This window comes from Drosophila subpulchrella, unplaced genomic scaffold (assembly GCF_014743375.2).
Source record: "Drosophila subpulchrella strain 33 F10 #4 breed RU33 unplaced genomic scaffold, RU_Dsub_v1.1 Primary Assembly Seq354, whole genome shotgun sequence".
Lineage (NCBI taxonomy): Eukaryota > Metazoa > Arthropoda > Insecta > Diptera > Drosophilidae > Drosophila > Drosophila subpulchrella.
This window is the reverse complement of record NW_023665577.1, coordinates 3402586-3429852: the sequence shown is the minus strand read 5'-3', so window position 1 is coordinate 3429852 and position 27267 is coordinate 3402586. Positions and strand designations below refer to the sequence as shown.

General features: G+C 45.4%; 8 protein-coding genes across 10 annotated transcripts; 2 read left to right on the top strand and 6 right to left on the bottom strand.

Moving 5' to 3' along the window:
• The first annotated feature begins 3201 nt into the window (after positions 1–3201).
• LOC119560228 (lipase 3) lies at positions 3202–7680 on the top strand. Of its 2 annotated transcripts, XM_037873590.1 has the most exons (4): positions 3202–3564; positions 3639–3758; positions 5663–5832; positions 6582–7680. In XM_037873590.1, the coding sequence occupies exons 2-4, from the start codon at positions 3690–3692 to the stop codon at positions 7522–7524; spliced, it is 1182 nt and encodes a 393-aa protein (XP_037729518.1). In that variant the 5' UTR covers positions 3202–3564; positions 3639–3689; the 3' UTR covers positions 7525–7680. The 2 variants fall into 2 exon arrangements, with proteins under 2 accessions (XP_037729518.1, XP_037729517.1); XM_037873589.1 differs by lacking the exons at positions 3202–3564; positions 3639–3758 and adding an exon at positions 4954–5390.
• A 43-nt stretch (positions 7681–7723) lies between these two features.
• Positions 7724–9223, bottom strand: LOC119560496 (lipase 3). Its single transcript, XM_037873967.1, has 4 exons — positions 9134–9223; positions 9008–9079; positions 8258–8953; positions 7724–8138 (listed from the first exon to the last, which is right to left on the bottom strand). Exons 1-4 carry the CDS (start codon positions 9215–9217, stop codon positions 7740–7742), a joined length of 1251 nt encoding a protein of 416 aa, XP_037729895.1. The 5' UTR covers positions 9218–9223; the 3' UTR covers positions 7724–7739.
• A 170-nt stretch (positions 9224–9393) lies between these two features.
• On the bottom strand, positions 9394–10788 carry LOC119560607 (lipase 3-like). The gene is made up of 3 exons (XM_037874139.1): positions 10666–10788; positions 9918–10613; positions 9394–9855 (listed from the first exon to the last, which is right to left on the bottom strand). The coding sequence occupies exons 1-3, from the start codon at positions 10786–10788 to the stop codon at positions 9454–9456; spliced, it is 1221 nt and encodes a 406-aa protein (XP_037730067.1). The 3' UTR covers positions 9394–9453.
• A 411-nt stretch (positions 10789–11199) lies between these two features.
• LOC119560222 lies at positions 11200–12029 on the bottom strand. Its single transcript, XM_037873580.1, has 3 exons — positions 11956–12029; positions 11518–11900; positions 11200–11465 (listed from the first exon to the last, which is right to left on the bottom strand). The coding sequence occupies exons 2-3, from the start codon at positions 11735–11737 to the stop codon at positions 11200–11202; spliced, it is 486 nt and encodes a 161-aa protein (XP_037729508.1). The 5' UTR covers positions 11738–11900; positions 11956–12029.
• Positions 12030–12050: 21 nt separating this feature from the next.
• Positions 12051–14646, bottom strand: LOC119560605 (CCR4-NOT transcription complex subunit 10). Its single transcript, XM_037874136.1, has 6 exons — positions 14461–14646; positions 13640–14395; positions 13251–13578; positions 13068–13126; positions 12663–13013; positions 12051–12601 (listed from the first exon to the last, which is right to left on the bottom strand). Exons 1-6 carry the CDS (start codon positions 14547–14549, stop codon positions 12277–12279), a joined length of 1908 nt encoding a protein of 635 aa, XP_037730064.1. The 5' UTR covers positions 14550–14646; the 3' UTR covers positions 12051–12276.
• Positions 14647–15209: 563 nt separating this feature from the next.
• On the bottom strand, positions 15210–17362 carry LOC119560606. 2 transcript variants are annotated; one of them, XM_037874137.1, is made up of 2 exons: positions 16311–17350; positions 15210–15661 (listed from the first exon to the last, which is right to left on the bottom strand). In XM_037874137.1, the coding sequence occupies exons 1-2, from the start codon at positions 17204–17206 to the stop codon at positions 15319–15321; spliced, it is 1239 nt and encodes a 412-aa protein (XP_037730065.1). In that variant the 5' UTR covers positions 17207–17350; the 3' UTR covers positions 15210–15318. The 2 variants fall into 2 exon arrangements, with proteins under 2 accessions (XP_037730065.1, XP_037730066.1); XM_037874138.1 differs by having other exon boundaries at positions 15554–15675; positions 16311–17362.
• Positions 17363–17951: 589 nt separating this feature from the next.
• On the bottom strand, positions 17952–20191 carry LOC119560860 (sorting nexin-12). The gene is made up of 3 exons (XM_037874528.1): positions 19742–20191; positions 19311–19406; positions 17952–18683 (listed from the first exon to the last, which is right to left on the bottom strand). Exons 1-3 carry the CDS (start codon positions 19916–19918, stop codon positions 18453–18455), a joined length of 504 nt encoding a protein of 167 aa, XP_037730456.1. The 5' UTR covers positions 19919–20191; the 3' UTR covers positions 17952–18452.
• A 2629-nt stretch (positions 20192–22820) lies between these two features.
• LOC119560128 (V-type proton ATPase subunit B) lies at positions 22821–26981 on the top strand. Its single transcript, XM_037873479.1, has 4 exons — positions 22821–22979; positions 23053–23182; positions 24713–25974; positions 26034–26981. The coding sequence occupies exons 2-4, from the start codon at positions 23110–23112 to the stop codon at positions 26169–26171; spliced, it is 1473 nt and encodes a 490-aa protein (XP_037729407.1). The 5' UTR covers positions 22821–22979; positions 23053–23109; the 3' UTR covers positions 26172–26981.
• Positions 26982–27267: the final 286 nt, after the last annotated feature.

The window sequence follows — 27267 nt, the reverse complement described above, 5'->3', positions numbered from 1 at the left end:
GGAGGAATCTATCCCTCATATCACCCCGTTGATCCGCGCATGTTTATTATAAATTGTAACTATTTTACTAGATCTACGACCAGAAGAAATGGAAATTTGTCATATTTGAAATTATTTTTTTTTTAACTTTTATATTTAAGGTCAAAGCATGCCAGTAATGACAACTAAAAAAGTATTACAAGTTCTTAGTTCCGAACTAATTTTAAAGACTTCAACAATTTTTTTTAAAGCTTCATAACTGACAACCATTTGAGCAGCTGGAAACTCAGTTACTCCCTCGATGGAGTTTTCTTTGCTTTCCTTGGCTAATCATGACCAATTCGTGGCAATCCGTCGAACGACAGCTGCCTCGAATCAATTTTCAGCCTCTCCAGTTTTGTTTGTGAATGATTTGGCTCTCCTGAGTCCGCCCAGACAAAAGCGGGGTACCATCAGAACCAGAATACGAGGTGGAGTGCCCCTCAGCTTCTAAGAGCTGCGGTCCACGGGGGTCTTTCCCGGCCAAGTGACTGAATGGCTGATGGTCTGGTAGGTCGACCAACTACTCGGATGTCTGGCTGCCTGACAGAATGCCCAAACTTCTCGTACGCCTGCTGACGACGACATGGACCACAGGGGCTTTACCTACTCACTCGTATTCACATCGCTATATAGTTGTTTTGGGCTTTTCTCGAAGTGGCCGGTTGGCGAGTAGGCTTTCCCTGCAACATTTTCCATTACGTGATGTGGCCATTTCAATGGGCTGGAGCCGCAGTCTGCCCACTGTTTATCTTTTATTGATTATGCCAGCAGCAGCCGCAGGTAACCCCAGCCGGAAAATTTGCCTGATGTGAGCGAGCGCGCGCCTTCAGATTCAATTTAGTCGTTAAATATTTAGATTTTGTTATTGCTATTGCCGTCGTGGCTCTGCGGTGGACGGTATGTAGTGGATAGGGAAAGATGGACGACGGACTGGCCGGCAACAGGAAGGAATCAATTGGTTTCCCTTTGAGTAACCACGCTTAGTCATGACGAAAACGTCGGCACTTCCTCCTGGGGCCTCGTGGTGTTCCTTTTGTTGTCTTCGGAGTCGTGGGGAGGCGGCTTTTTGTTATTGAGATTTCGTTTTCTGTTTTATTTGTAGCTATTCGCCCTTTTACGACCGCCGATTGCCTTGTTTGTCCGGCTAGCCGGCAGTTGTAAATATGCTGCGGCTGTGAGTCAGGCAGGCGCGGGCCTAAGTCGAGTAATTAGCGAGCCAGACTCCCAGGTAGACTCCTAGGTAACGACTCCTGGCCAAGGCCGTCCTACTCCTCTGCCTGGTTAGGGAGTTACAAACGCATTAAGAAACAATTAGCGGGGGATTAGCACAGTGACCTAACGGCTAACTGATCATCCAACCCGTCATTTTGCCATTGAGCTGGTGACAGTCATCGTTGGTCAGTTTTCCCACACTGCGAGAAAAGGTTACCAACTTGATACAAATATATATTAAATATAATATTATATTATATTTTAAAACGTATTTATGAAATCACCTCAAATGATCGATGACCCTTGCTGCTATTTCTACGTTTTGTAATCATCCACAACATTATAAATTTAAATAAAATAAACAAGTGAATAACTTTTTTAATATAAGGAATCCCAGTGGGTTTAAACCACTCATAGCAAGTTCTGTAAAAATATAACGATATGTTTTTATGGATATGTAATAATTAAATCTACCCCGTCTTAAAATCATTTTTCCCTGCAGGGTTTAATCAGACGTCAACGCGGAGGGCAACGAATTGGTGATAAGCGCCCTTTTGGGAATAGATAAACCTCGTTGGGTCGACCGGAAACCGGACCGGACGATTCCAGAGGGTCTGGTAAAGAAAAAGCGAGAAAAGGAAAAGAAACGCAGGAAAGAAAACGCAACCGAATGCATATCAGAAAGCAGAGCACTCAAAGTGAAATGTCAGCTCATTGTTCGGCGGAAAAGCTAAACGGTCTTTGATTTGTGACCGACACACAGGCCCGTCTTATGCATTATGCAGATCTTGTCCAGCTCCAGTTTCAAGTTCAATACAAAGTTCACACCACGCAACTGCCAGCAGTGAATGACTCTGCGGTCAACGAAAGTGATACGGATTTTCGGGGCCCTGAAATCTGTATACCCTATCTACGTTTATGTAATTTGAATATCGTTTATTCAGGGACTCAAATCTAGCAGATGTTTAGGTATTATAGTGGGGGGAGTTTTCCTCAAACACTTTATTTACATCGTCAATGTTTTGAAATTGAATCGGTTAATATCGCCCAACAGCTCCGTTACCTGCGGTTTAAGCACCAGGTTTAAGAGGAAATAAAACTATCTGGTAAATAAATGAAATATGAACTCATCGTATAATTACCGATGGTTATCCATACCTGTTTACATAATAACTTATACCCTTTGATTGCATCACTCGGGTATCACTTGTGCGGGCAAACACACAGGCTCAAATAAACAAACAAATTTGGCAATGGAGTGCGACATGGAGTATGCATTATGGAGTGTTTAGGCCTCAATTACATAGAATCCATTAGCCGAAAGTGAAAGAAAGTCAGGCGAGGTGGAGGTCTAAAGCTTTGAAAGATGCCCCTGGCCCCGGCCCCAGAGACCCTGTCCCGTTTGATTGCCCGGCTCAAGTGGCCCGAGTTTAATTGTCGAAACCAGTTAACTAAACAGCTTACTTGATCCACCGCAGTCACACGCGACAAACACTCATGTCTCGTATGTCACAATAGGAATTAGCGTAAACTGTTTTAACGCCAAACAAATGGACATTTGAGCTGTGAGCCATAATCATACTCATATGCGACCCGCCTTGGGCTTTACCCAACGGAGTATCAGCGATGGGAAAGGTACCATTTTTGGTCAAGGCTTAGTACTTATATGGAAAGTACCTTAAATAAATAATATAATTAAATTTAATTATAAGATACCTCTATTACACGTACTTTTTAACCATATCTTAGGACTCCAATCTAGTTATGATATAAGGCCTGTTTTTTTGCATATTTGATATCTAGATATGATATATTTGCTTATTTATAACCTTCTAAATTACAGTATTTTGACTTTTCAACCATATCATATTTCATATCTCCACGATCATATTTACTCTCCGAATTAAATATCGATCGATCATTTTTCGGTTACCGTAGATAAGGTACGCGAGGCGGGAAACCAGGTACACTTAACCCGAAACCCCTCATCACTGGGCAATCGCTCGGTGGGTTGTCCAGTACGTGAGTCGCGGCCGGTGGGTCAATGCCGCCAGTGGGGCACTGGAGCGGTGAGCGGTCATTCAGCGGTCCATTGATGAAACGGAGTAGAAGCCGTGTGCACAGCAGTTACAACCCCTTGTGCAGTTGTTGACGAGCTATTAAAAAGCCATATAAACAAACAGAAAGCTCTCCAGCGATCCGCTGAATGAACGGCGAGAGCTGTGGAGGATTGGCGGGTGAGCTGTCGATTGTCTTTCAAGTGGGCAAACATAAACACCAGAAGACTATGGGTAGGGGTATCCAAAGGTACCTACATACATATGCTGGCAAGTAAGTGCGAGTACTTGGGCCAGGCCAAGCCAGCACAGGCCACATCCTAAATAAGCAGACGCCGTTTTCATTAGGCAACAGGTTATTGCAATTCAGCGAAAAAACAACGGCCCCCGACGACAACAATGCGACGAAAAACCACGTCGCTGCCGGAGACACACAGCCGCAGTCAGAGCCAAAAAAACGGAAAAAATGTAAGTAAGTAGCTCCCAAAATTTATACACTGCTCAAAACCAATTGTCTCTTATGAATGCATTGTATACTGTATGTGATGCGCATAACTTTCAACGGCACGTGAGCCGATCATATTGTTAAGCTTATTGAGGGTATTTATCTTGCTTTATCATCTGGTTTGATGTGGGTTGAATGGGTAAGCAATGTTGGCCCCCGCAAATTCTACGAGATTAATCAGATTTCAAAGCCAATGAGTTGTCAAAGTTGTCATGCCGCGAAATGAATCATTTTCTTGGAATACAGTTGGGCTTCCACAGCTCACACCTCAATTTTAGATGGCAAAGAGATTTGATATACGACTATTTTATTAAATGTTTTTATAGTTTGTTAAACTAATATAAATATTAACATAGAATAAATTTAAAACATCATTCGGCAGTAAGAAGTTCTTGCTTTTATAAGATTATTTAAGAACAGAATCTAATTCTTATTCCGAATCTGGTAATAGAACAGAAAAAAAACTACCATTACTAAAACCACAGAAAAAATTAATAAAATTGATTAAGTTTCTTAAAAAAACCCCTGGAAGAAATTCATTTTCCTTACCAAATTATATTTATATTTTCAACTATGTTAAGATTACAGTACCATTAGGAGAATGCTCTTGAATAAATTAAGAAGACTAAGATATGTGTACTTTAAGCTACAAAAATTCGACTCTGTTGCTGAGCGGACTTCATTATGGGGTTTTTCTCTAGGACAAGGTCAATTTCACTTTCTTCTGGCGTCTGGAGCTTTGAATTTAATCTCATCTTGAGGTTGTTTCTGCGGTATTCGCCCACTGTACTCGCCGTTGACAGTTTTGGATAGCGTTCTCTCTTTCGCTAAGCTGTTATAATTGCTCAAATTGCCGTGGCAGCGTGCCAACTGATTGTATTTTCGGGGTGTGGGGGCTTGGGGGCTTAGGGGGCTTTGGAGGGTCGGGGAATTCACTGGAGTGGGGGCGGCGGCGATTGATATTACGCGCAGTGTAGAGGCTCTTGGATGCGCCGCTGCTCTGGGCGCTCAGGTAACCTGAGCTCCAGCCGATCGGCTCGCCTGCCATGCAGGTGGCTCACCGGTTGGAGCTCTGCCTCTGCTCCGCCGCCAAAAACCACCTCAAATGAGTGGCAAGCCCTGCGAGCGGCGGACGCATGCGCAGTCGATAAAGCACATTCGAATCGAACACTAGCAGCGGTACTGCCAGAAACGAGAAAACGGCACTGGGATTGCAATTCCCATTCATACGGTTTTGGCTTTGGTTTTCGGTTTCATTTTCGGTTTCGGTTTCGGTTTCGGCGTTTTTGAAAGCTCCGCGCTGGAAAGAAAGTGCTGTCTTTCTTTCTGTGGGCCGCCGATCCTTGGGCAGCTTTCGTTTTCATTTTCATTTACATTTACACTGGGTTTCGTTTCGCTGCGATCGATTGCGAACCGGTTGGACTTCTGATCGGTTACCCAGTTACTTAATCCCAGCGTGCGGCGTTCATGTAACCATAATCCTGGTCAGCATGCGACGGGAGCGAGTGGTGCTGCTGTGTCTGGCGCTGCTCGGACTGCAGCAGGTGTCCAGGGCCACTGTGCGTCAGTCGCGCGAAATCATCATCACAGATGCGGTATGTGTTCCTTGGGACGGGGACGGCAATGGTTATGGGGAGGGGTGGTAATCCCCAGGTCGGCTCGCCAGCGGAATTCCAAATTAACCAAGTGTCACAACGCACGCGTCGCGTGGCCTCCAAATGTCAAGCGCCGAATGTGCCAACAATTTGTGTTTGCATTTCGGATTTTGGCCCGACTGGCTTATGCCTTCGCTTCCTGCCTCCGTGTGGGCCCAGTTTAGTTACCTGCCATGTGTTACCTGGTATCTCGTATCTCGTATCCGTTGCAGGTGCGGCGCATCCAGAACGACGGCTACAACGTGGAGCGCCACTCGGTGACGACGAAGGACGGATACGTGCTGACCCTGCACCGCATCCCGCAGGTGGATCCCGATCTGGGCACCCTGCTGAAGCGCCCTGTCGTCTTCCTGCTCTCCGGACTCTACGCCTCGTCGGATGTGTGCGTATGCCAATATAATATACGATATGCTAATAGATACTTCCGCTTGTGGGAGATAAGAAACCCTGGGAGAGCCCAACAGCAGGGGCCAACTTGAAGCGATATGTCCATGGGTTTGCCAAGAAAGTAATGATTCATTAAAGTAAATGGGAGTTTTTTTTATCCCTCTGACTGTCTGCTCTGGGCACCTTATAAGCGATAAATTCATTGATTTATATACTCAGATATGAGAACTTAAGACTAAGAAAATACGGATAATAACGAATTCTCATTCTAACTAAAATTATTAATTGGAAGATTTCTCCGTTTAGATAATATAGATAATCGTAATCATATTCTTTCTTATAACTTCTTCAAGATAGTGGAAATAATTTAAAGTGTTGTAATATTATTTAGCTAACTATGCAGTTAAATCCATTTTAGCTCGATCAATATCATAACCAACACTCTTATCTGTAGTGTTTATAAGAAATTCAACCATTTCTTTAGAGGTATTTTAAAGGCATGCTGAAAATAATTTGAAAATTTCCCCATGATTATTTAAACTTTAATAGAACAAACCATTTATTCATATGATAATTTATTGAATTCCTATAGTTTTGTTAAACTTTGACGGCTAACAATATTTTTCAACTATCTAAGTGAATTGAGTAACCATCTTGGAGAAGGTGGCAGTCGTACTTTAAAGAACCTTAGAAACAAATAACCCTTTTAAGAAATTCTAATACCGGCTTCCTCTCCTCTTCCAGATGGATTCTCAACGGGCGAGAGGACTCGCTGGCGTACCTCCTTTGGCGCGCCGGATACGACGTGTGGCTGGGAAACAACAGGGGCAACATTTACTGCCGAAAGAATATGTGGACGAACACGACGGAACGCGAGTTCTGGGACTTTAGCTGGCACGAGATGGGCGTCTACGACTTGCCCGCTCAGGTGGACTACGTGCTCCGGACAACCGGACAGAGGGCCATGCACTTTGTGGGCATCTCGCAGGGTGGCACTGTCTTCCTGGTCCTCAACTCGATGATGCCGCAGTACAATGCCGTCTTCAAGAGCGCCACTCTGTTGGCCCCGGTGGCCTATGTGAGCAACACCAAGAGCGGACTGGCCAAGGTCATCGGTCCGGTGCTGGGCACCCGGAACTACGTCTCCAAGATGCTCGAGGGCGTGGAGATGTTCTCCACGAATAAGTTCTTCAAGAAGTTCCTTTCGATGACGTGTCTGGAGAACGAGAAGCCGCTGGTCTGCATCAGTCGCCTGTGGCCAGCCGTGGGCTACGATACAAGGTTCCTCAACAAGACCCTTCTGCCTGATCTGATGGCCAACTTCCCGGCGGGCGGATCAGTGAAACAGCTGATGCACTACTTCCAGGGCTACGTGTCCACGCGATTCCGGCAGTACGACTACGGCCCGGAGCGGAACTGGCTGCACTACCAGCAGCTGGAGCCACCGGAGTACGCGCTGGAGAAGGTGTCCACACCAGTCACCGTTTTCTTCTCGGAAAACGATTATATTGTGGCTCCGGCGGACATCTGGCGACTGCTCACCCGGCTGCCCAACGTGGACGCAGTGTACAAGGTTCCCTGGAAACGGTGGAACCACTTCGACTTCATCTGCGGATTGGGGGTCAGGGAGTACATCTTCGACAACATAGTCCTCTCCATGAATCGATACGAACAGCGACGACGCTAAGAGGGGGAAGCCAGGAAGCCGGCGGGAATGGATCACAGCCAGAACTATCACTAGTGCCAAAAACAATGTAGAATTACGAATCTGAGTCTGCGGTTGATTCGGCTAGATCAACTCTGGATATATGTACTGATTAAAAAATAAATAATTTATAGATTAGTCTAAATAGAAGTGAAGTTTTCAAAACGTGCGTGAAGGGCTTTCATTTTTAAGTTTAATCATTCCTTCTGAGAATTCTCGAATGCATTGATTATGTTGATAACCGGTAGATTGATCACTTTATCTATTGTCTTTCCGAAAATAAAGTCCAAGTGGTCCCAGGCAGGCTCCTTGATCTTGTGTTTCACGGACCGGGGCAACTTGCTGGCCAGCTTTAAAATGTCCTTTATTGAGACGGTGTTATCTCCAGCGCTGTAGAACAAGTTAATGGGTGTCAAAGGATTGACCTTCTCCAGCGGATATTCTGGGGGCGATGCTTGGCCATAGGTCTTCCGATTCTTTTTAGGCCCAAAGTCGTATTGTCGGAATTTTCCAGAGTCCTTAAGCTGTATGTAGTGCTTCGGCTGCCTCGTGGAAAGTCCAGACGGGTGTGTGGCCACCAAGTTAGGAATCACGGACTGCAAATATTCAGTCTCATTAAAATGTTTAAGGGCTTCATACATTATTATAATATTTCGATAATAACAGTGATGTGAAAAACAGTAGTGTTCGAAAAAGAAAGGTTTATTAGACTCACTTTATTTGTGTGTTTCGATTTATTCCCGCTCAAGAGCAGGTATATGGAGGCACATAGTCTCTTCGTTGCTTTTGACTTGCACATTAACTTTACAACAGAGGTTAGCAAACCTTTTATGGGTAATAGCTCCCCGTCGGGCAGCATCATAAATATCGGCTTGACTATTTTAAGACCCCACGTCAGGGAGTGTTTCATGAAGACCGATGGGGCTAATAGGTTAGCGGTCTTGATCTTCTTGTTATACTCTGGTCTCATACTGAGCAGGATCATCAGGGTGGTGCATCCCTGAGAATAGCATACAAAGTGCAATGCACTCTGGTTCGTGGTCACTAAGACATAGTCGATCTGGGCAGGTAAGTCCTGCATTCCCATTTCATGGAAGCTAAACTGCCAGAACTTTTGCTGGGTGTCCTTTAACGTGGTATGACGCCTGGAGTACCGGGTTCCGCGGCAGTTGCTCAACCACACATCGAAGCAGGCATCGGCCAACATGAAGGGCAGTCCGGTCCGGGGTCCAGTCACCAGGAACGCATCTGCCGCCAAAAGCAGTCCGTGCTGCAGAAAAACGACTGGCTTCGGTCCGAGCTTTGTACACCGATTCGATGACGGGATCCGGAAGTTTGCCAGGATGTAGCCATCCAAGGTAGTGACATTGTGCGTCTCCACCGAATAGTTGTGTCGGGTTATGAGCTGGACCTGAAGTCTGGACTAACTGACGTGATTTCATTTGGCCAACTTCATCATACTCACCGCAGGCACTCTTTTGGTGCGGAAATCGATGGTTCTCTCCGAGGAGTCGTCAAGTCCAATCCCCGTCTCCACCTTTAAAAAGAACGGTATGATTAATCCATACTTTATGTACTCCCTGCCATTTACCTTTGATATTTCCTCGGCACTACTTAGCCAGAAAAACAAGATCACAAACAATATCCACAACATCTGGGAGCCAATAACTTGCATTCTTAATGGATGGACTTAAAGGAAAGGCGGAACTAATTTTAAGAAAATTTTGAAATTATAATTCCAAGTTCCGTTGTGCAGAGGCGGAACTAAACGGATTTGACCCGGGTGCTTTTATATTAATAAAAAAAAGGCTCTTAGAATGTATATAATATATAAATATATTTCAAAACAAATCGTAAAGCTATTTAAGCCAGGTTGGGCTCAAAGGCAAAAATATTTCCCTTTTAAACTCGTTATTTCCCATTCTTATAATTCTCGTATTGACCAATAACTTCCATAATTGGACGATTAATAACCTTAGCTACGGTCTTGGCGAAAATAAAGTCCATGTGGCCCCATTCCAAAAAAGGAATGCGATGTGCAACTACTTTGCCCAACTTGCTGATCAGATTTAGAACATCCTCCGCCACTGTCATGGTGTCTCCAACACTATAAAATATGTGGATGGGCGCCTTCGGACGGACATTTTTCAACGGATATTCCGGAGGCGAGGGCTGCTTGTAGATCTCTTGGTTCTTCTTGGCTCCAAAGTCAAACTGCTGGAATTTGCCAGTCCTCTTGATCTGCAGAAAATGTTTGGGTTGGCGCGAGGAAATGGCAGCCGGATGCATTGCTAATACCAGAGGAATGATGCTCTAGAAATGGTTATGCATTTTTGCAATTAATATTGAAAATATTAAACTTTCCTTTCACTTACCAAGTTCATGAACTTGGTCGGTTTTGCGTTGGCCATCAAGTAGAAGGAGCTGCAATATCTCTTCATACTAGCGAATCCGCAAAGAACTGTTATCACAAATCTCATAGCGTCGTTGTGTCCAAAAAAGTCGCAGTCCTTCATTTTCATAACGACAGACTCCATTTTATTGATTAGTCCGGATCTCGAGTTTTGCATAAAGACAGCGGGGGCCAGCAGGGTGGTGGTCTTCATCTTCTTGTTGTACTCCGGTCTCATACTGAGCAGGACCATCAGGGTGGTGCATCCCTGAGAATGACCTACGAAATGAAGCGCCTTCTGCTGCGTGGTGGACAGGATGTAGTCGAACTGGGCGGGCAGGTCCTCCATTCCCATTTCATGCCAGCTGAAGCCCCAGTAGACTTCCCCGGTGGACTTCATCTTGGTGTGGCGGCGGGAGTAGCGAATTCCCCGGCTGTTGCTCAGCCAAACGTCGTAACAGGCGTCGACCAACATAAAAGGAAGTCCGCTCTTCGGTCCCGTCATCAAAAAAGTATCCGCCGAGCATGTCAAGCCGTGCTGGAGGAACACGACCGGCTTCTTTCCCCTCTTTTTACATTTCTCTGAGTACGGAATCCTAAAGATATCCAGGATATAACCATCTCTAGTTACGACAGTGTGCACCTCTACAGGGTAATTGTACGAGTCTATAATATGGACCTTTAAGAAAGAACTTGGGTATTTCCACAGTTTAAACCTTTAGATTACTCACCCCTGAAAATATTTTGATGCGGTAATCATCGGCTCGTCCAGTCAAATTTCGGAGGCCAAGCCTCACCTTAGCACTGACTATGCATAACCAGACAAAAAACACCACAAGCTTCATCAACAACATCTTGGTGAGTTTTACCTATTTTTTTACGAATAGGTGAAATGGATGGTAGAACTAATCCATTAAATCGCACATTATTTAATACTAATTTGAAAAAAGCATATCCAAAGGGAAAGTAAGATGCTATATTTAAATAGCAAAATGTAAGAAGTATATTTCTTATCTTGATCCTCTTTATAATTGATTCTATATATCGATTCGAAGGAACTAAAAAATATTTATAATTAAATTAACGTTTTGTGGCTTTTATCTGAAGAACGGAAGTATAAAGATATCATTAAAAGGAAATCAGACGCATTATAACTTTCAAGAATACGCTTCCGGATAAGTATTCGTATTTTCTTGGAATCCAGAAAACCGCACAGTACTTGATAAAATGTTACTTATAAATGGCTACGATAATGTTAATACACTTTATTTAAAGTGTACATTTAGGGTTTGGTCGTAAAGTTGGTCAAATTCTTTGAATATTTCAATAATCGGCTTGTTGATCACTTCAGCCACGGTCAGAGCATGAAGGAAGTTCATGTGGTGCCAAGCAGTTTTAGAGATGCGATGCACCACGGACTTCCGCAACCTAAATGCCAAATTCTCAGCATCCTGCTTACTTGTGGAGAAATCCTCGTCGCTGTAGAAAATGTAGGCAGGCGTCAGGGGACGGACGTGATGCAGCGCACGTTCTGTAGGTGAATAAGTTCTTCAAGATCCCTAAATAATGCATTCTAAACTTACCGCAGTCTGTGAGCTGAATAAAGTGCTTTGGCTGGCGCGAAGAAATTCCTGCCGGGTGCCTAGCCTCAATCAAAGGCATCTCTAGAAATAAATATATATTGCGAGTGGACCCACGTAGTTCAGCGCTTTCTGATTCGTAGTGACCAGAATGTAGTCTCTCTGTACCGATCTCGTACCAGCTGAAAAGGCCTTGGCCGCGGGAGTACCGGGTGCCTCGCATAACTCAGCCAGACGTCGAATCAGGCATTCGCTAGCATGAAGGGCAGGGCATCCCGGGGTCCGTTCACTATGAAAACGTCTAACTAGGCCGTCATTCCGTACCCATCTCTTGTGACGACTGTGTGTATTTCCACGGGGAAGTCGGGCGAGGCTTTGATAGCGGCCTTTGCAGAAGAGTTTTAAGAATTTCCCTTGATGAACTGACTTAAAGCCACTTACAGAAGTTATTCCCTTGGCAATGTCAATATAGACACATAATTATTTATTCCCGTAATATGCGTATCCAATTTCTCAAAAATTCTAGCACTCGTAACGGTTTAGCATTAAGACTCTACAATTCCTGAAATAATTTCTCAAAATTTTTAATAAAAGATCATTTTCATAAGTAACCACACACGTTATAAGTGACAGAGCTTTAAATAGTATCCATTCTCTGTCAAATCCTCGAAAAGTATTGATCATCGATAAATAATTACTTGGCTTTCTCGTCACTCCTTTCTCGTACTTTAATTCCGTCTAAGTATTTACACAATTTGTTGTCTAACTGGGCGTCCCACTAGGAACAGGTCCCATCTTTAGGTCTATGAAGCGTCGCAAGGCCAGCGCCTTGCTGCTCACCAAAGAGTGACTTAAGTTGGCGAGGAGTGCTTTCGCTTGAGGCAGGTCGTTCTGGAGGGCCATGGCTACAGCCAGATTGTAACGCACCACATTCTGGGCGGCGTCCACTGACTTTAGTTGCCAGTCACGCGTCTCGAAATCGAACGCGTTCAGTGTGCCCACGAAGGTAGGGTCCAAATGGTCGCGTGCTTCGGCTGCCTTGTCCATCATCATCAGCGCCTCGCCAGCGTACATGTGACCCAGCAATCTGCAAAGTAAGAAAGTAGATAAGCCAAACCTAATCACTTCGTTAGGAAACTTTATAATACTTGTGTGCATCAGAGAGACGTTCACAGGCCAGCAGCTGCTCCGCCATCTCAAGCGCGGTCACATCGTCGCCCAGGCGAAGCGAGACGAAACTGTGCGCCGCATATATGGTGGCCATCATTTTTTCCAACGACTCCAGGCTAACCGGCTTTGAGGGATTGCAGAAATTATTGTCTTGCGGATGACGCCAAGACTCCTGAGTTGCGTCCTTGGGTTCCGGTGTCTCGACATCCTCCGATGAGACCGCCGTCATATGAAACCTCGTTTTGTAGTGCTGCGTTAGGGTCAACGCGCTACGTAGGCACAAGGCAGCGAACTCCAGGGTGGGCTCTGGCACTCCCGCGGACTGGGGACTGAAATAAGGGCGTTAGGGAGGCCAAGATCAAGATATACTTGAAATCACTTACGCGTATGGCTTTGTCGAGGGCGTGCCTGCCTGCGACTGGCGCTCCTCCTCCACCAGTTTCTATAGGAGGACATATAATTAACATAATTTTAGATATACATTTGTAAATACAAATAGTTAATAGTTATATGGCGCTTCTAAACTTCTTAAAAGCTAATAAGTCTTAAAAGATTTGATTACTCACCGCCTCGTGCTCCATGATGCAGGCCTCAGCCATGCGCAGCCAGAGACGCGGATTGCTGTGAAACTGCTTGACGGGGACCAAGAAGCACTGGAAAGCTTCCTTGGGGCGGCGCAAATGGAGCATGGCCACGCCCAGGTTGTAGAGGATCTCGCAGGATCGGGCCGAACTCATGGTTTGCAACGTGCTCTGACGTAAGTTCCGTGCCAGCTGCTGGTCGAAGTTCAAAGCATTCTGAAAGAACTGGGCGGCGATCGCATAGTGGCGCACTCTCAAGTGGATCACTCCCATGTTGTTGGCAATGCAGGTGCTCAACTGCGGAGTTACAGTGCTACGGGGTAAGACAATTACGTAAGCTTATCTTCAGTACAGAACAGATAATCAGGACTCACCCAGCCTGGGTGCATTCGTTATTGATGCGCATCAGCTGCTTAGCGGCCATCTGAAAGTCCTTCATTATGTAGTACTGCTGTGCCTTCAAAGCAGCGTATTCTGGCGTACCGTCCTCCTGAATGACCACCGGTTTTCGATTGAGCACGAGCGTTATGAGTTGTAAAAGCTGCAGGCTACCGCCTAGACCAGGCACTGCCCCCTCTATAGCTGCTCCTCCTGGTGTCGCCACCACTGAAATGGGCGTGGCCGCCGGCGGAGAAGCAGAAGCGTTGACAGCCGCCTCGTCGGTTGGATTACTGCTCGGCGCAGTGGCCACTAGGTTGAGCTTGTACTGCAAATAGTCCAGGAAGGCTTCGGCCCGGTTTAGTTGATTGGTGGCCAGCAGCAGCTGGAGCTGGAGTGTGGCCACCAGCGCCGCCATGGCCTTCTCCAGAGCTTCCAGGCGGGCCACCAGAGGCGCCAGTTTCTCCAGCGCCGTGCCAAACATGTGGCGGTGGTAGTAGATGACCGCCCGGTTGTAGCGGGCTACAGTGGCGGCGGCGGCTCCCTGTTTGAGGCTCAGGCCGCTGGATGCCTCTCCCGGAGCATCCGCATCGGCCGTTAGGGCTTCCAGTTCCTTGAGCAGGACGGAGTGTTGGGTGCACCCGGTCTTGTGGTAGCTCACCACCGCACGGTTGTGCCGCAGGACGGGACCGCTGCTCTCGCCACGCGTCTCCAGCTCCTGGAGCAGCTCCAGGCAGCGATCGAACTCCGAGCTGAAAGGAGTAGCCGGAAAGGCGGTTACAGGCGCGAATTCTGGGGCGAACGGGTGACCACTCACTTGTTGAACTGCTCGTGCGCCTGGCACAGCAGACTGTAGTTCTCGTCCTCGCCGGCCTGCGTTTTGGTGGGAGATTCCGCCGAGTCCATGACAAAAATAAAAAACCCGGAATCCGGAATCCAAGTGCACCGGGAGTCCTTTTTTAAATTGCTCCTCCAAAATTTCCAATTTTCTCCGTGAAGCTGCCAGCTGCTTGACGACGTTGCCACCTTGCGGAATTTCGTCTCCGGCGCGTTTCCACCGCTGGAGATGGGCGCGCCGCTGCCGCGTGAAATATCGCGTGAAGTATCGGCAAGCTGCCCGCCTCTGGTCGAGGTCGCGGAAAAATTCAAATTTTAACGGCAACGGCAACGGCAACCTGCAACGGAACGGAACACGAACCACGAAACCATGAGTATCCAATCTTACGGAGCTTTCTTCGGCCTCAACGAGCGGTCGGCGGTGGAGGAGGCCAGCCGCTTCGTGGACGAGCACCAGGGGGACATGACGCGACATGACGTTGATGGAATGCCATGGTCTTCGGGTGTTTGTCAACCATTTCGATGCCGACGAGGACGGGCGAGAGAAGTTCGTTCGCGATCTGCGAGATTTGGTGGCAAGTGCGGCAGGAGCTGGGCGCCAATCCCCTGGACTACACCACGCATGCCATGACGAACGGTGAAGTGCCCCCGTTGCCCGCAGATCTGGACTTTGGGCACGCAATGTTGGGCCGCGAAATCTCAATTTCCAGTCCACATGGACTTTTATTTTAAGTACAAGTACACCAATCTGTATTATTATTAAATATAAACACAATTTGTGAATAAGTAGCAAAACTAAAAATATAAATTAAATAAAAGGTAACCAGAGGGCTGCTTTCTAACCAGGTGAAACTCTTATTTTTAAGAACTCTTCGTTAAGGAGTCTCATTTTAGCGCTATGCGTAATATTTTCCATCCCGTCCAGCTTCAAGTAACTGTCCCGAATAAAGGCCTTGAATGGAGTTAACGTCCGATCTGGTCGGGTTCCCGTGTGCTTGTCCGCTTTCTGAAATGGTTTCGTGATCACCTCAAACTGGCAGTAGTGACAGCGAGTCGTAGCCGTCCCAAAATCAATCCGCCCGTAGGACCACCGGGCGCACAAGGTGCATGTATACTTAAAATGGGGGTCACAGTCAGCGATCGTCGGCAGCTCCGGCATTGCCCTCTTCGCCTGGTAGACCCTAAAGATTGGAATCTTGTATAGAACATCGGAAGTAAAACATATATATATATTATTTAAAATCTAGTCAAAACCTTTAGAAAGATATAGAGTTTTATCATGCAGGATAACAATATTATTTTGAATCGTTTAAAGAGAAAATATCAATTTAAAAAGTATATAAAAATAATTATAATACAAAATTAGATTATTTAATGCTTAAATATATTTAAATTATCTGTTCTATATATAAATTCCTCTAAAAAGGGTGAACATTTTCTTTAAGTATCTACACAGAGAAAACTATCTAAGAACACTGTTCGTGAATTGAGAACACTCGTTCTTAAAAATGTGTAAGTACATTTTGGTATCAATATAAGAACGAAATGGTAAGAAGAAAAAAGTTAAATTGAGTTTATTTAAAAACTTTTTGATAAGTATACGCTAAAGACCCAACTAATAGTTTATTTGTACATACAATGTACTTAAATACCGCCAATTAAACTCGATTCGTGCAAAATTAAAACATTTTCAACTCAAAAAGTCGTTCTATTTTTAAGAACATTTTCAACTCAGATGAGAATGTCAGAATTTTATCTGTATACAGACCCCCCTTAGGTAATTTAAATACCACATCATTTTAAGAAATGAATTTCGTATAATTATCTCACCATCTGCGGCAATGATCGCCATGTCCCGTCTCCCGGTTAAAGACAAAGGCCGCGGCATGGCACATTTCGTGCAGGAGCATCTTAATGAGCATCCCCGGCTGACTTATCTTTTTCCAAAGCAGGATGTAGGCGGACCGCTGTCCAGAGGCATCGATGGCGACTCGTTCACAGGATTTGCGCAAGGAGCTCTTCCAAACGATAGGCGCATGGAGGCCGCACTGAAAGATGGCGTGGTTGAAGATGTTGAACAACGTCTTGGCCAGTTCCTCCTTGCAGCTTTTGAAACTCCTCTCCCGGTAGGTTAGCGCAAGCGGATGACACATGTTGATCGGGGTCGTGGGGTGGAGCGACTCGACGAATCTGTAGAAGTTCGGGTGCCGCTCCAAGCAGGCGATGCTACTCTTGTGCCGGCCACAAATGGAGGCCATCTCCTCTCTGCTGGGCAACTCGCTCAGGTCGATCTTTTTAAGAAAGTCCGGCGTCTCCATCTCTGCTATATTGGCATCGGTCTCCACCAGGATATCGTTGCGCTCCTTCGCCCGACGCTCCACCAGGGTCGGCGGATGGGGGTTCGCTAGATTCAGACTTGACCAGGTGGAGGAGAGAATGGCTGGCTGTGCGGGCGAGAAAGTGGAATTATTCAGTGGATGAGTGTCCTTTGATGTCAGTTCCTCCAGTTCCGGCGCGCAGTACTCCTCGGGGGTGTACAGCCTTCGCCGTGTCGCTATCAGACCCAGCAACTTCTGCACATTTGACTTCAGCTCTGCATCATCTTCCAGGGAAATATTATCCAGTGGCTCGTTCCGCACAGTGGCCACTTGATTGCCCAATTCGAGATAGACTAACGGAGGACGATCCTTCAGCGAGGATTTCTCTTTATCAAACCCCGACTCCATGGATAAACAGTCTAGCTTCTGGTTTCTGGTTTTCTCGATTCCGGAATCCCATGAAATTTTTTGATCTCTGGATCACCGCCTTCGAGATCCGAACAGTGTCGCTTCAATGAGAGCCTAGGTGTGTCCATGTTGATGGTTTGATTCGAATTGCCAGTTCGTTTATAATAAAGTTTATTTAGCTTTGTAATTTGATTGGTGACATTCTAATACTCGTATTCGTCGGAAAGTATTACAGTCGGTAGTTCGTATCCAAAAGATAATCGTTCTAGAAAGCCTTTGCGTATGTATGTATATAGATGCATTCGTGCATTACTCATGGCTAAAATTCACAGATTCATTCCAAAATGTATTTAAAATAAAGCTTCTTTTTTGTCACACGCCAGTGTAAATAGAATGGAAAAATTCATCAAAGTGGAAGATGTTTTTGGCGAACATCACTATAAAAGAACGTGTTTCAGAATGCTTTTCCCTTCCGACTAGATATGTGACAGGTAAAGGAGCTCAGCACTTTTCATACGATTAGAAATCCCAAAACCGACCAAGCTGTTGACTCTGATCAGAATACATTTATCAATTTATTCACTTGCTCTACTATGCTCCCCTCACACTTTACAAGTACCGTGCGATCAAACAAATAATATCAGCAATATACTTATTTTTGAATTATTTTAATTTGATTCGAAGTACAATATTATTCACTAAACTGTTTCAAAATATTCAATAATTTGCATACACATACAAGGGATGGATTTCAGGGTCAGGATGGCTCCCTTATTTTATTTGCTGCTTCATTACCGCTGCAATGGGTCAAAACGAAGAAACTGAGGATCGGGAAAATGGGAGGGACAGCTCCTACTTTCGAGACTCATTTAGCGAGGGGCGTTGTAGGCATGTCTTATGTACACTATTCGTAAATATCTGTATTGTATATAATATATATGTATGTATATTGTTATGTATACCATATAAACTTGAATTTAGCATTAAAAATTCCCAATGCTGGTTGTAACTAGTCCCCGGGGGGTGAGAGGGGCTCAACATTAACTGAGCAGCAGCACTTCCCGGCTCTTATCGCGTCGCATAATAAACAGATCCCTTCCACTCCATCCCCGCTCCTCCTCCAATCCGGTCAAGCACACACATTCACACGGCTTCCCTAAAGACTTCGTAGCGGGTTTGTTCGTTCGAGTTGTTGCTTCATTGCATTGCTGTGGTTTGGGGTTTCGATTGCTCCGGACTCTGCTGCTTATGTGTTGCGAATCTTGCCGGGCACGTAGTTCTTATCGATGACGTTCTCCTGCAGGAACATGTGCAGGCAGCGCTCGTTCTGCGCCAGCGGATGTCCGGCTATCTTGTTGATGAAGGCCTCCAGTCCCTTGCGCCGCTCCTCGATGAAGCTCTCGTCGAAGATGCCCTCGTCGCCGCGGAAGGGCATCTGGCGCTTCCAGGCCTTTCCTGGCAGTGGGGGCACCACAATCTGGGGGATATTCTCTTGATTAAAACCTGTTTATTCGTATAAAGAAGCTTTCGTTTTCACTTTCACAGATAGTGTTTGATGTCGCTATATGGATAGTATCTAACTCTGTTTAGTATTTCATAAAATGGTGAACCCATCTACATTTTAGCAGCTAATTTTATAAATCGATTTTACTTTCGAGCGTAGGCCAAGGAAAAAAAGGCACATGGCGACAAGCCAAGAAGAGTCACATTGAGGGTACATGCTAATAATACTAGTATTAATAGGTTGGCAACAATTTGTATAGTGGGTAAGGAACAATAATGTCAGTAAAAACGAATATGAGTGTATTCTTGGAACTGTGAAAAATCTGAAATCCCGAAAGAGTTCAGGGCTTCAATGGGAATTTTTAAATCTTAAAGAATTTAAGGAATAATACATATTTTAACAACTATAAAAACTCTTTACACAAACCGAGCTCTTTATGATAAAATTGCCTTGTTAAAGTTAAGTTAGTTACTATGGTACGATTTTAGAGATAAAGTGTAACATTCAGGGGCAGAAAGCAGTCCCTAACTTTAGCCGCACTTGATATATCCAATGAAAGTGAAAACGGAGCACCTCGGGATAGATCCTCGACTCCCTCACCTTACTGTCCCGCTCCAGTTCGTTCCGCAGCCACTCGAAGTCGCTGTAGCGTCGCCTCACACTGGACTCCTTCACCTTGAAGACGGGCAGATTGGTCTGGAAGCAAAGGCAGTTGGTTAGCACTATAAGCGAGACTCTTTGAGGTGGGACCAAAGCCAAGTGCAGAGCCTAATTGGGGCGCCCGCATGCCGGACATCCGTGACTCAAGCCCCGAACCAGTGCCCTGCACTTGTGACTAATGTTTATCGCCCGGTTCGCTTTATAGGCGTATCACCCGCACGCACACACATGCAGGCGAGACAAAGTCGCACGTACAGGCGCGAGTGTGCGAGCGAATTCCAGCGATTATCAATGGTTTTCGGTGGGGTCAGAGTTTCGGAAGGTACTCCCCCATGCTAGAAGATCACCGATCTTGATCCCGTATCACTCACCCGCATCCGGACCTCGTAGTCCGTGTAGCGCTTCTTGCCCGCCGCCATGGTGGTCAGCGGATTGACCACGTCGATCTCCAGGAAGTTGGCGGGCACCGCGTACGCATCGTCTAGCGTCTGCTTCTTCACATTGAGGCGGCGGGTGGCGTCGGCGGTTCCATCGGACTCAACCATCATAGTGGTGCAATGCCAGGGGCTCCGGATCGGCAGAGATATAGACGCCCCTTTTATCGGACGCGACGCAAGAAGAAACGGGTTTTGCACTGCCCCTCTTTCTTTGTGTTCTTTGTCGCAGGTAGTTGCTTCCGGCTAAGGGTTTCCGTGTTCTATGGTTATCCCTTTGCAATGCTCTGTACTTTCGGGTTGCCCAACTGTCGCAGCGTGTAAACAACTATTGTAATTTAATTAAAATTGTTCCATTAAAAAAACTTTCCAATAATTAACAGAGCGCTGTGGGGTTAACATTTGGGTGTATCGATAAGACAAACATCGATTACCTATCGTTTGAGGTGGCAACTCTAGTTGGGTGGTGAACTCCGCTAGAGTGTGTTATGTCCCAAAATAGGACTACGTATGTCCGCGAGTGGGCAGCGCCGGCTAGCTCTAAAGCACTTGGGTTGTGGGTACTCCAACCCTGCCCACACACGCAACCATGATACAATTACCCGAGGTAGTCTCGACGGCTCACGAAGCGGTCCTGTTCGGCTTCAGTGCATGTTCGTTGCACGAGAGCACGTCTGCGGACCATTTTCTTGGCAATTTTAACCCTTATGCAAAAATGACTTTTTGCAATGTGTGTCGTAAGCACGTGGATGGTGTTAAATTTCTAAAAGCACCAAAATGTTTAGAAAAAAGAGCGTTGTGGGAAGAATCGCTTGGGTGCAAGTTGGGAGATTACTCTAAAATTGTAAATATTAATTTAGATATAAAAAAGTTTTATTTTAAGATTAGAATATATTTTAGAATTAAGAACCTCAACAAACGGCTTGCAAGCCAAAAACAAAAACAACGCCTGTTGTCAAATTCTAAATTATTAAAAATTAAACTATAAAAAAACCTTCAACTCTTTTTATTGCAACACGCAACTTAAAGCCCCACGCACCATCTAAGGGTTAATCCACACACTCAATTGTCGATTCGCTCGCACTTACTGGGCGAGTCCCTCTCACTCGCACTCATTGTAGAGACGAGATTTTGCCGACGGGACTACCTTCAGTAATTGTATCATTCACGCAACAATAAACAAACAGATGTTTGACTTCACAACACTTCACGCTGCAACAGCTGTCTTATGACTGGACCGAAAACATTGACGAAATATGCGAAACTATAAAACCAACACAACACGTGATTATCACAAAACTAATTCCCCGACTTGTTCCTTTTTAGGTCACAGGACGCCATCAGATATATTGTGGGCTTTTGGGGGCAAACCCAAAGCCTTCGCGCTCCCACCCAACCGTAGCAGCCGTAGGTGACTCCGACTGCCCCTTGGACCGGTCACCGTGAGATATCTTGGAACCGTTTACATGTTCCCTCCCCTCTGAAAGATCTGTCTACTCCATATTCATTCTAGTATCATTTATTTACTTAAATTATTTACAGGGCTTCAGCTTCCCGTAAGGAAACCCATCAACCACCGCCCGCCGGGTGCGACAGTCACCAAAGGGATTTACGTAGACTGGTCTGTTCTCTTTATTTCGGTCCCTACCTAAAAGAGCTCTGTTAAGGGGATCCCAGACCCGATTATAACCTATTCGACGCGGTCGCTGGAGAGGATTCCCCGTGGGATTTACAAGTGCTTGGCTTTGACGGTTTAAATGTCAAGCCTCGCCCAGAAGGAGCGATAAGTGGCAAATAACTAAATAAACAAATGTGAAAAAAAAACACTCGCCGTGAATTGTTCACATCCGGCAATAAACAGTTTAAAATTGGTGATATAATAAATAAATAATAGTGCAATCTGGGTGTATCTATGTGCAATATATATATAGGTTAATGTTTAAGTGTCATATAAGATCCCCTCCCCCAACAAATTTTATGCGAAAAGAATATAAATAATTAAATAAACAAATAACTAAATAAACTAAGGGACAACACAACATAAAGCTAAAAAGACAATTTCGCAGTAAGCCGACGATCTTTTCCAGGTCCGGTTGGTGATGTAATTCCACGTGCTGTGACGCGCAATCGAATCCTCCACCGAATTCTGGGGAGGATTATGCCCCCTCCTGGAGTAAATTCTCCACGCGCGCGGATGATTTCTCGCAGGCACGACAGGTTCCTCCAGGTAGCTAGCGCTGGAGGCACCGGGCTCGCCGATGACGTAATCTCCGGCCGAGAACCGGGGTTACTCCAAGAAAAACTTGGCCAGGCCCTAATTAATGGAACCTGGCCACTACCTTCCACGTCTCTTCTCGCTGGCCTGAAATGGGATTCCTATTGGAATTTTCTTCTTCCCCCCACTAACTGGAACGCACTCACCGCAGGGTCTTGACCAGTCCGGCTTCAGAGACCGTTCTCCTGCGTCGGCGACCGGCGAAAACTTTGCACGAGCGGGCTCACTCCTTTTTATTTATCGGTACTGACTGCGTTCGAAATTTTGACTGCACTTATCTAGGCGCTGATGGCCACTTGAACACCACGACCGCGTGAGGAGATAGTTAATTCACCGAACCCGCTGCGACTGCGCGCCGCCGACACCAAATCCTTCCAAATCCATTTTCCTTCCGCCAACCTATGCAGATTACGGACCTCGGTTCCCTGCATTCTGGGTCAATGTCCCTATAACCTCCATTTGTCCGGTTTGAATTTGAATTCGCCCCCGAACTGACTCCAATTTTCACGTTGCCCATCACTGGAAACCCTAAACCCACTTTGCATCCCTGGTTTTCTCGATTACTCGATTACTGAGGGATGGCGACATAACAAGTGTTGGCAAAATGTTAGATTCCGCGATTTTCTAAAGATTATTAATATATAATATATTAATATAATTAACAGCAATGTTAAGATCTTTCAAAATCTACAGCTTTTTTTTCCTACCAGTGTTGATAAGCAGTGGCGGGCAAATGAACTAACGCCTGGCGGGTCATGTGATGGCACGTGACGTCACAGCAGATTCACATTCAGCAATACTTTTTCAGTTCCAGGGCAATTTTTCCAACGACTCGCAACGACTTCGCAGGCCAAAATTTTGCGTGTGTGTCGCTCAGTACTGTTTCGTAGCTGAAAAATTGTACGTTGTGGATTGTGATTGAGTAAAACAAATACGCAAAGAAGTGCTAAATCAAATCAATCCATTTTCACAGCTCGAAATTCGCAGTGCACTTTCAAGGTAGAGGAGGCGCAGAAAAAGTCTAGCCAAGATGAACGCCCAACAAGCCCAGCGGGAACATGTCCTCGCCGTCTCCCGGGACTTTATCTCCCAGCCCCGCTTGAGTGAGTATCTTTAGATGGAAGGGAACCCCTTGGAATAAGTGAAAAATAGATAAATGCACTGCAAGTGCCAGATAAAACGAAAGAGAAAAGCTGAAAAATCCGCCATGACAGTTTGCACGAATCTGGTGTGAGGCGGAGCAGAGAAAGAAATCAATAAGTTCTTGCGACACCCACTGAAAAGCGGGCAGACTGCCTGGCATCCTCAGCCTAGTTAAATGGAATAAGGTGTTAGATGACGGCGAAGGGATCCCGAGTTACCATATAGTATTCCCCCAAAGCACCCCCATAATCGCCGTTAACTCCTATTGAAAATTTTCGCCGTCACATGACCGTTCGCTGCTCAGCTGTTTGCTTTTGCCATTCAGAGCGCACACACTCAAGCACCTGACTGCGAACGGGGTGGATGGCGGAACGGGCGATAGGTCCGCCGCATTTTAACTACTTTTTATCAAGGGTGTCAATTTTATTATTTTCATTTTGGCACTGGAAAATATCACTCTTACTTTATAAAGTTATTGCCTATTAAGTACCATTCAACCCGATACATTACAGCAAAGAGTGCAATTTTAAATATTGCACAAAAAATGATAGTTATAAATTTCACATCTTACGTGACTTTTGCTTGTTTTTCCCTATTGTCCTGCCCTGCATTGTGCAGTCCCCTTCTTCCTATCTAGTTCTTATAAGATTCCCACTGCAGCTCGTGGCAAGGGCTAAAAACCAGTTGGACAGTCAGCTGACATAATTTACCCTCACCACCTACGCCCCCTCGCTCCCACACTTTTCTTTTGACGTTTGCCTTCTTATCAGATTCCTACTTTCATGTGAGCATTGCGCGACTCGTGTTTTTGTTGTAACGAAAGCTAATTGGAAGTTCAAGAAAGCAATGTGCTGCAAAATAAATTAATTTAATATTACTTTTAATAATAATACGCAGAGAGAGATATTTAAGGATAAAATTAGATTTCACTAAAGGTTAACAACATAATTTATATGGTTTTTAATGAATAGTAACTGATAATTTGTTTAACGAAATCCACCATTTTAATTTATTACTTAGTGATCATTGTTATGAAACAGCTAAATGTATAACGGGTTTTATAAACAATAAACTTTCTTAAAGTACTCAAATTTTTAAAAATTAAAGTATCCTTAGGGTTTTTATTAAATTATGTATAACTTCTAATTTGGTTGTTTCCATTATCAATTAATTTAAATAAAACAGGCAGTTTTTATATTATCCACATGACTACAAGAAAAGAAAGTTAATGGGATATTAATTGTTACTAATTAGATAGGTTTACACTTGAAAATAATACAGTCAACGTAAATATTTTTTCCAGCGCATTACGATTTGAAAGATAAGATAGGAAACTCTTTCATTTAACATTTAAGTCTAAGTCAATGCAAAAGTTAACTTAGCCACATGGGAAATATTTTTTAAAATGTTCACCCATTTCCAAACTGATTCCGAAAAACGCAGTTCCCAATAGCATGATAATTTGTATCTTTGAAACTCTTCTCCCACAGCCTACAAGACTGTGTCCGGTGTGAACGGTCCCCTGGTCATCCTCGATGAGGTCAAGTTCCCCAAGTTCGCCGAGATCGTGCAGCTGCGCCTGGCCGACGGCACCGTGCGCTCCGGCCAAGTGCTCGAGGTGAGCGGCTCCAAGGCCGTGGTGCAGGTGTTCGAGGGCACCTCGGGCATCGATGCCAAGAACACGCTCTGCGAGTTCACCGGCGACATCCTGCGCACGCCCGTGTCCGAGGACATGCTGGGCCGTGTGTTCAACGGATCCGGCAAGCCCATCGACAAGGGACCCCCAATCCTGGCCGAGGATTTCCTGGACATCCAGGGCCAGCCCATCAACCCCTGGTCGCGTATCTACCCCGAGGAGATGATCCAGACCGGTATCTCGGCCATCGATGTGATGAACTCGATTGCCCGTGGCCAGAAGATCCCCATCTTCTCCGCCGCCGGTCTGCCCCACAACGAAATCGCCGCCCAGATCTGTCGTCAGGCCGGTCTCGTCAAGCTGCCGGGCAAGTCCGTGCTGGACGACCACACCGACAACTTCGCCATCGTGTTCGCCGCTATGGGTGTGAACATGGAGACGGCCCGTTTCTTCAAGCAGGACTTCGAGGAGAACGGCTCCATGGAGAACGTGTGCCTGTTCTTGAACTTGGCCAACGATCCAACCATCGAGCGTATCATCACTCCCCGCCTGGCCCTGACCGCCGCCGAGTTCTTGGCCTACCAGTGCGAGAAGCACGTGCTGGTCATCCTCACCGACATGTCCTCGTACGCCGAGGCCCTGCGTGAGGTGTCCGCCGCCCGTGAGGAGGTGCCCGGCCGTCGTGGTTTCCCCGGTTACATGTACACCGATTTGGCCACCATCTACGAGCGTGCCGGTCGTGTGGAGGGTCGCAACGGCTCCATCACCCAGATCCCCATTCTGACTATGCCCAACGACGATATTACCCATCCCATTCCCGATTTGACCGGTTACATTACCGAGGGACAGATCTACGTCGATCGTCAGCTGCACAACAGGCAGATCTACCCACCAGTCAACGTGCTGCCTTCGCTGTCGCGTCTGATGAAGTCCGCCATCGGCGAGGGCATGACCCGCAAGGACCACTCGGACGTGTCCAACCAGCTGTACGCTTGCTACGCCATCGGCAAGGACGTGCAGGCCATGAAGGCTGTGGTGGGTGAGGAGGCCCTGACGCCCGACGATCTGCTGTATCTGGAGTTCTTGACCAAGTTCGAGAAGAACTTCATCTCGCAGGTGAGTTAACGCGCGTGAATAATGAATGACTGGTGTTAAAATGTCCCTTACTCTTGCAGGGCAACTACGAGAACCGCACTGTCTTCGAATCCTTGGACATCGGCTGGCAGCTGCTGCGTATCTTCCCCAAGGAGATGCTCAAGCGTATCCCGGCCTCCATCCTGGCCGAATTCTACCCTAGGGACTCGCGCCATTAGATCCTGTTTATTGTTTTGTTTTTGATTTTTGTCCAAAATTTTGTTTCATTCATAATTTAAGCTGGCGGCGGCGCATCGTGCGGCGCGTCTCCACCTCCTGCAATATCCCGCTGTGTATGCGTCTATATATACATAAACCACAATACAACCACAAAACAAAATATCTACCCTACGCTGAGACCCAGGACTTGTATATCTCGGAGCGCCCCAGCGTAGCCAAAACAATAACTAGTTAAATATCGTCCAAGCGAGCAAACCTACTCTAAAGTGTGTTTAGTATTGATGTCCCGTCTTGCAATGTACATAAATTGAATTGCTTAATGATTGTCGTTACTCCCAACAACAACACACTGTCCTTCAGCTTCATTTGTTAAAGTTTACTATTTTTGTTAGGTTTTAAGTGTGTGCTCTTTAAATTGTTTATAATTTGTCTAATCATTTTCGCATAAAGAATCGTAGCATTCCAACAAAAATTAACAATTGCCTATTTGTGTTACTTTCGTTTGCTCCCCGTTTTTCTACTCTATTTTTCCGATCTTACGTTAGACGTTTCACCAGTTCGCACAAGTATTAAACACTCCCCGCCCCCTGTTTTCCGTACCGCCCCCGTCCCTGCACCAAAACCTTGTGAACAATTTGTACAGCAACTCAACTAAACAATGGAATATTAAGTGCAAAAACAATGCTTTAATGCAAATAATAACGTTTTAAATATGGAAATCTACAAAAAGTATAAAGATCTATGAAATACTGTTTGTTTATTTGTCTCTAAATTAATGGATATTACATAAAGTTGCATTAAATAATATATATTTGTTTGTTGTCTCTGGTCACAAGAGTGAATGGGGAAATGTTCTATGATACGGCCCAATCATTTTCAGCAACGACAACTTAATAATCATGAACAGAAGCCGAAACAATAAATGTTGAAATAATATGTATTTAAATAAACTAAATAGTTCGTGTATATGTATAAATTATAGAACATTTAAATGATGAATAAAATACACACCAAATCATGTTAGTTAATGTCGTAATTCTTTTAACTCTGGATATTTTAAAGCGAATTATCTGAAAATCTTATTTGTAATAAATT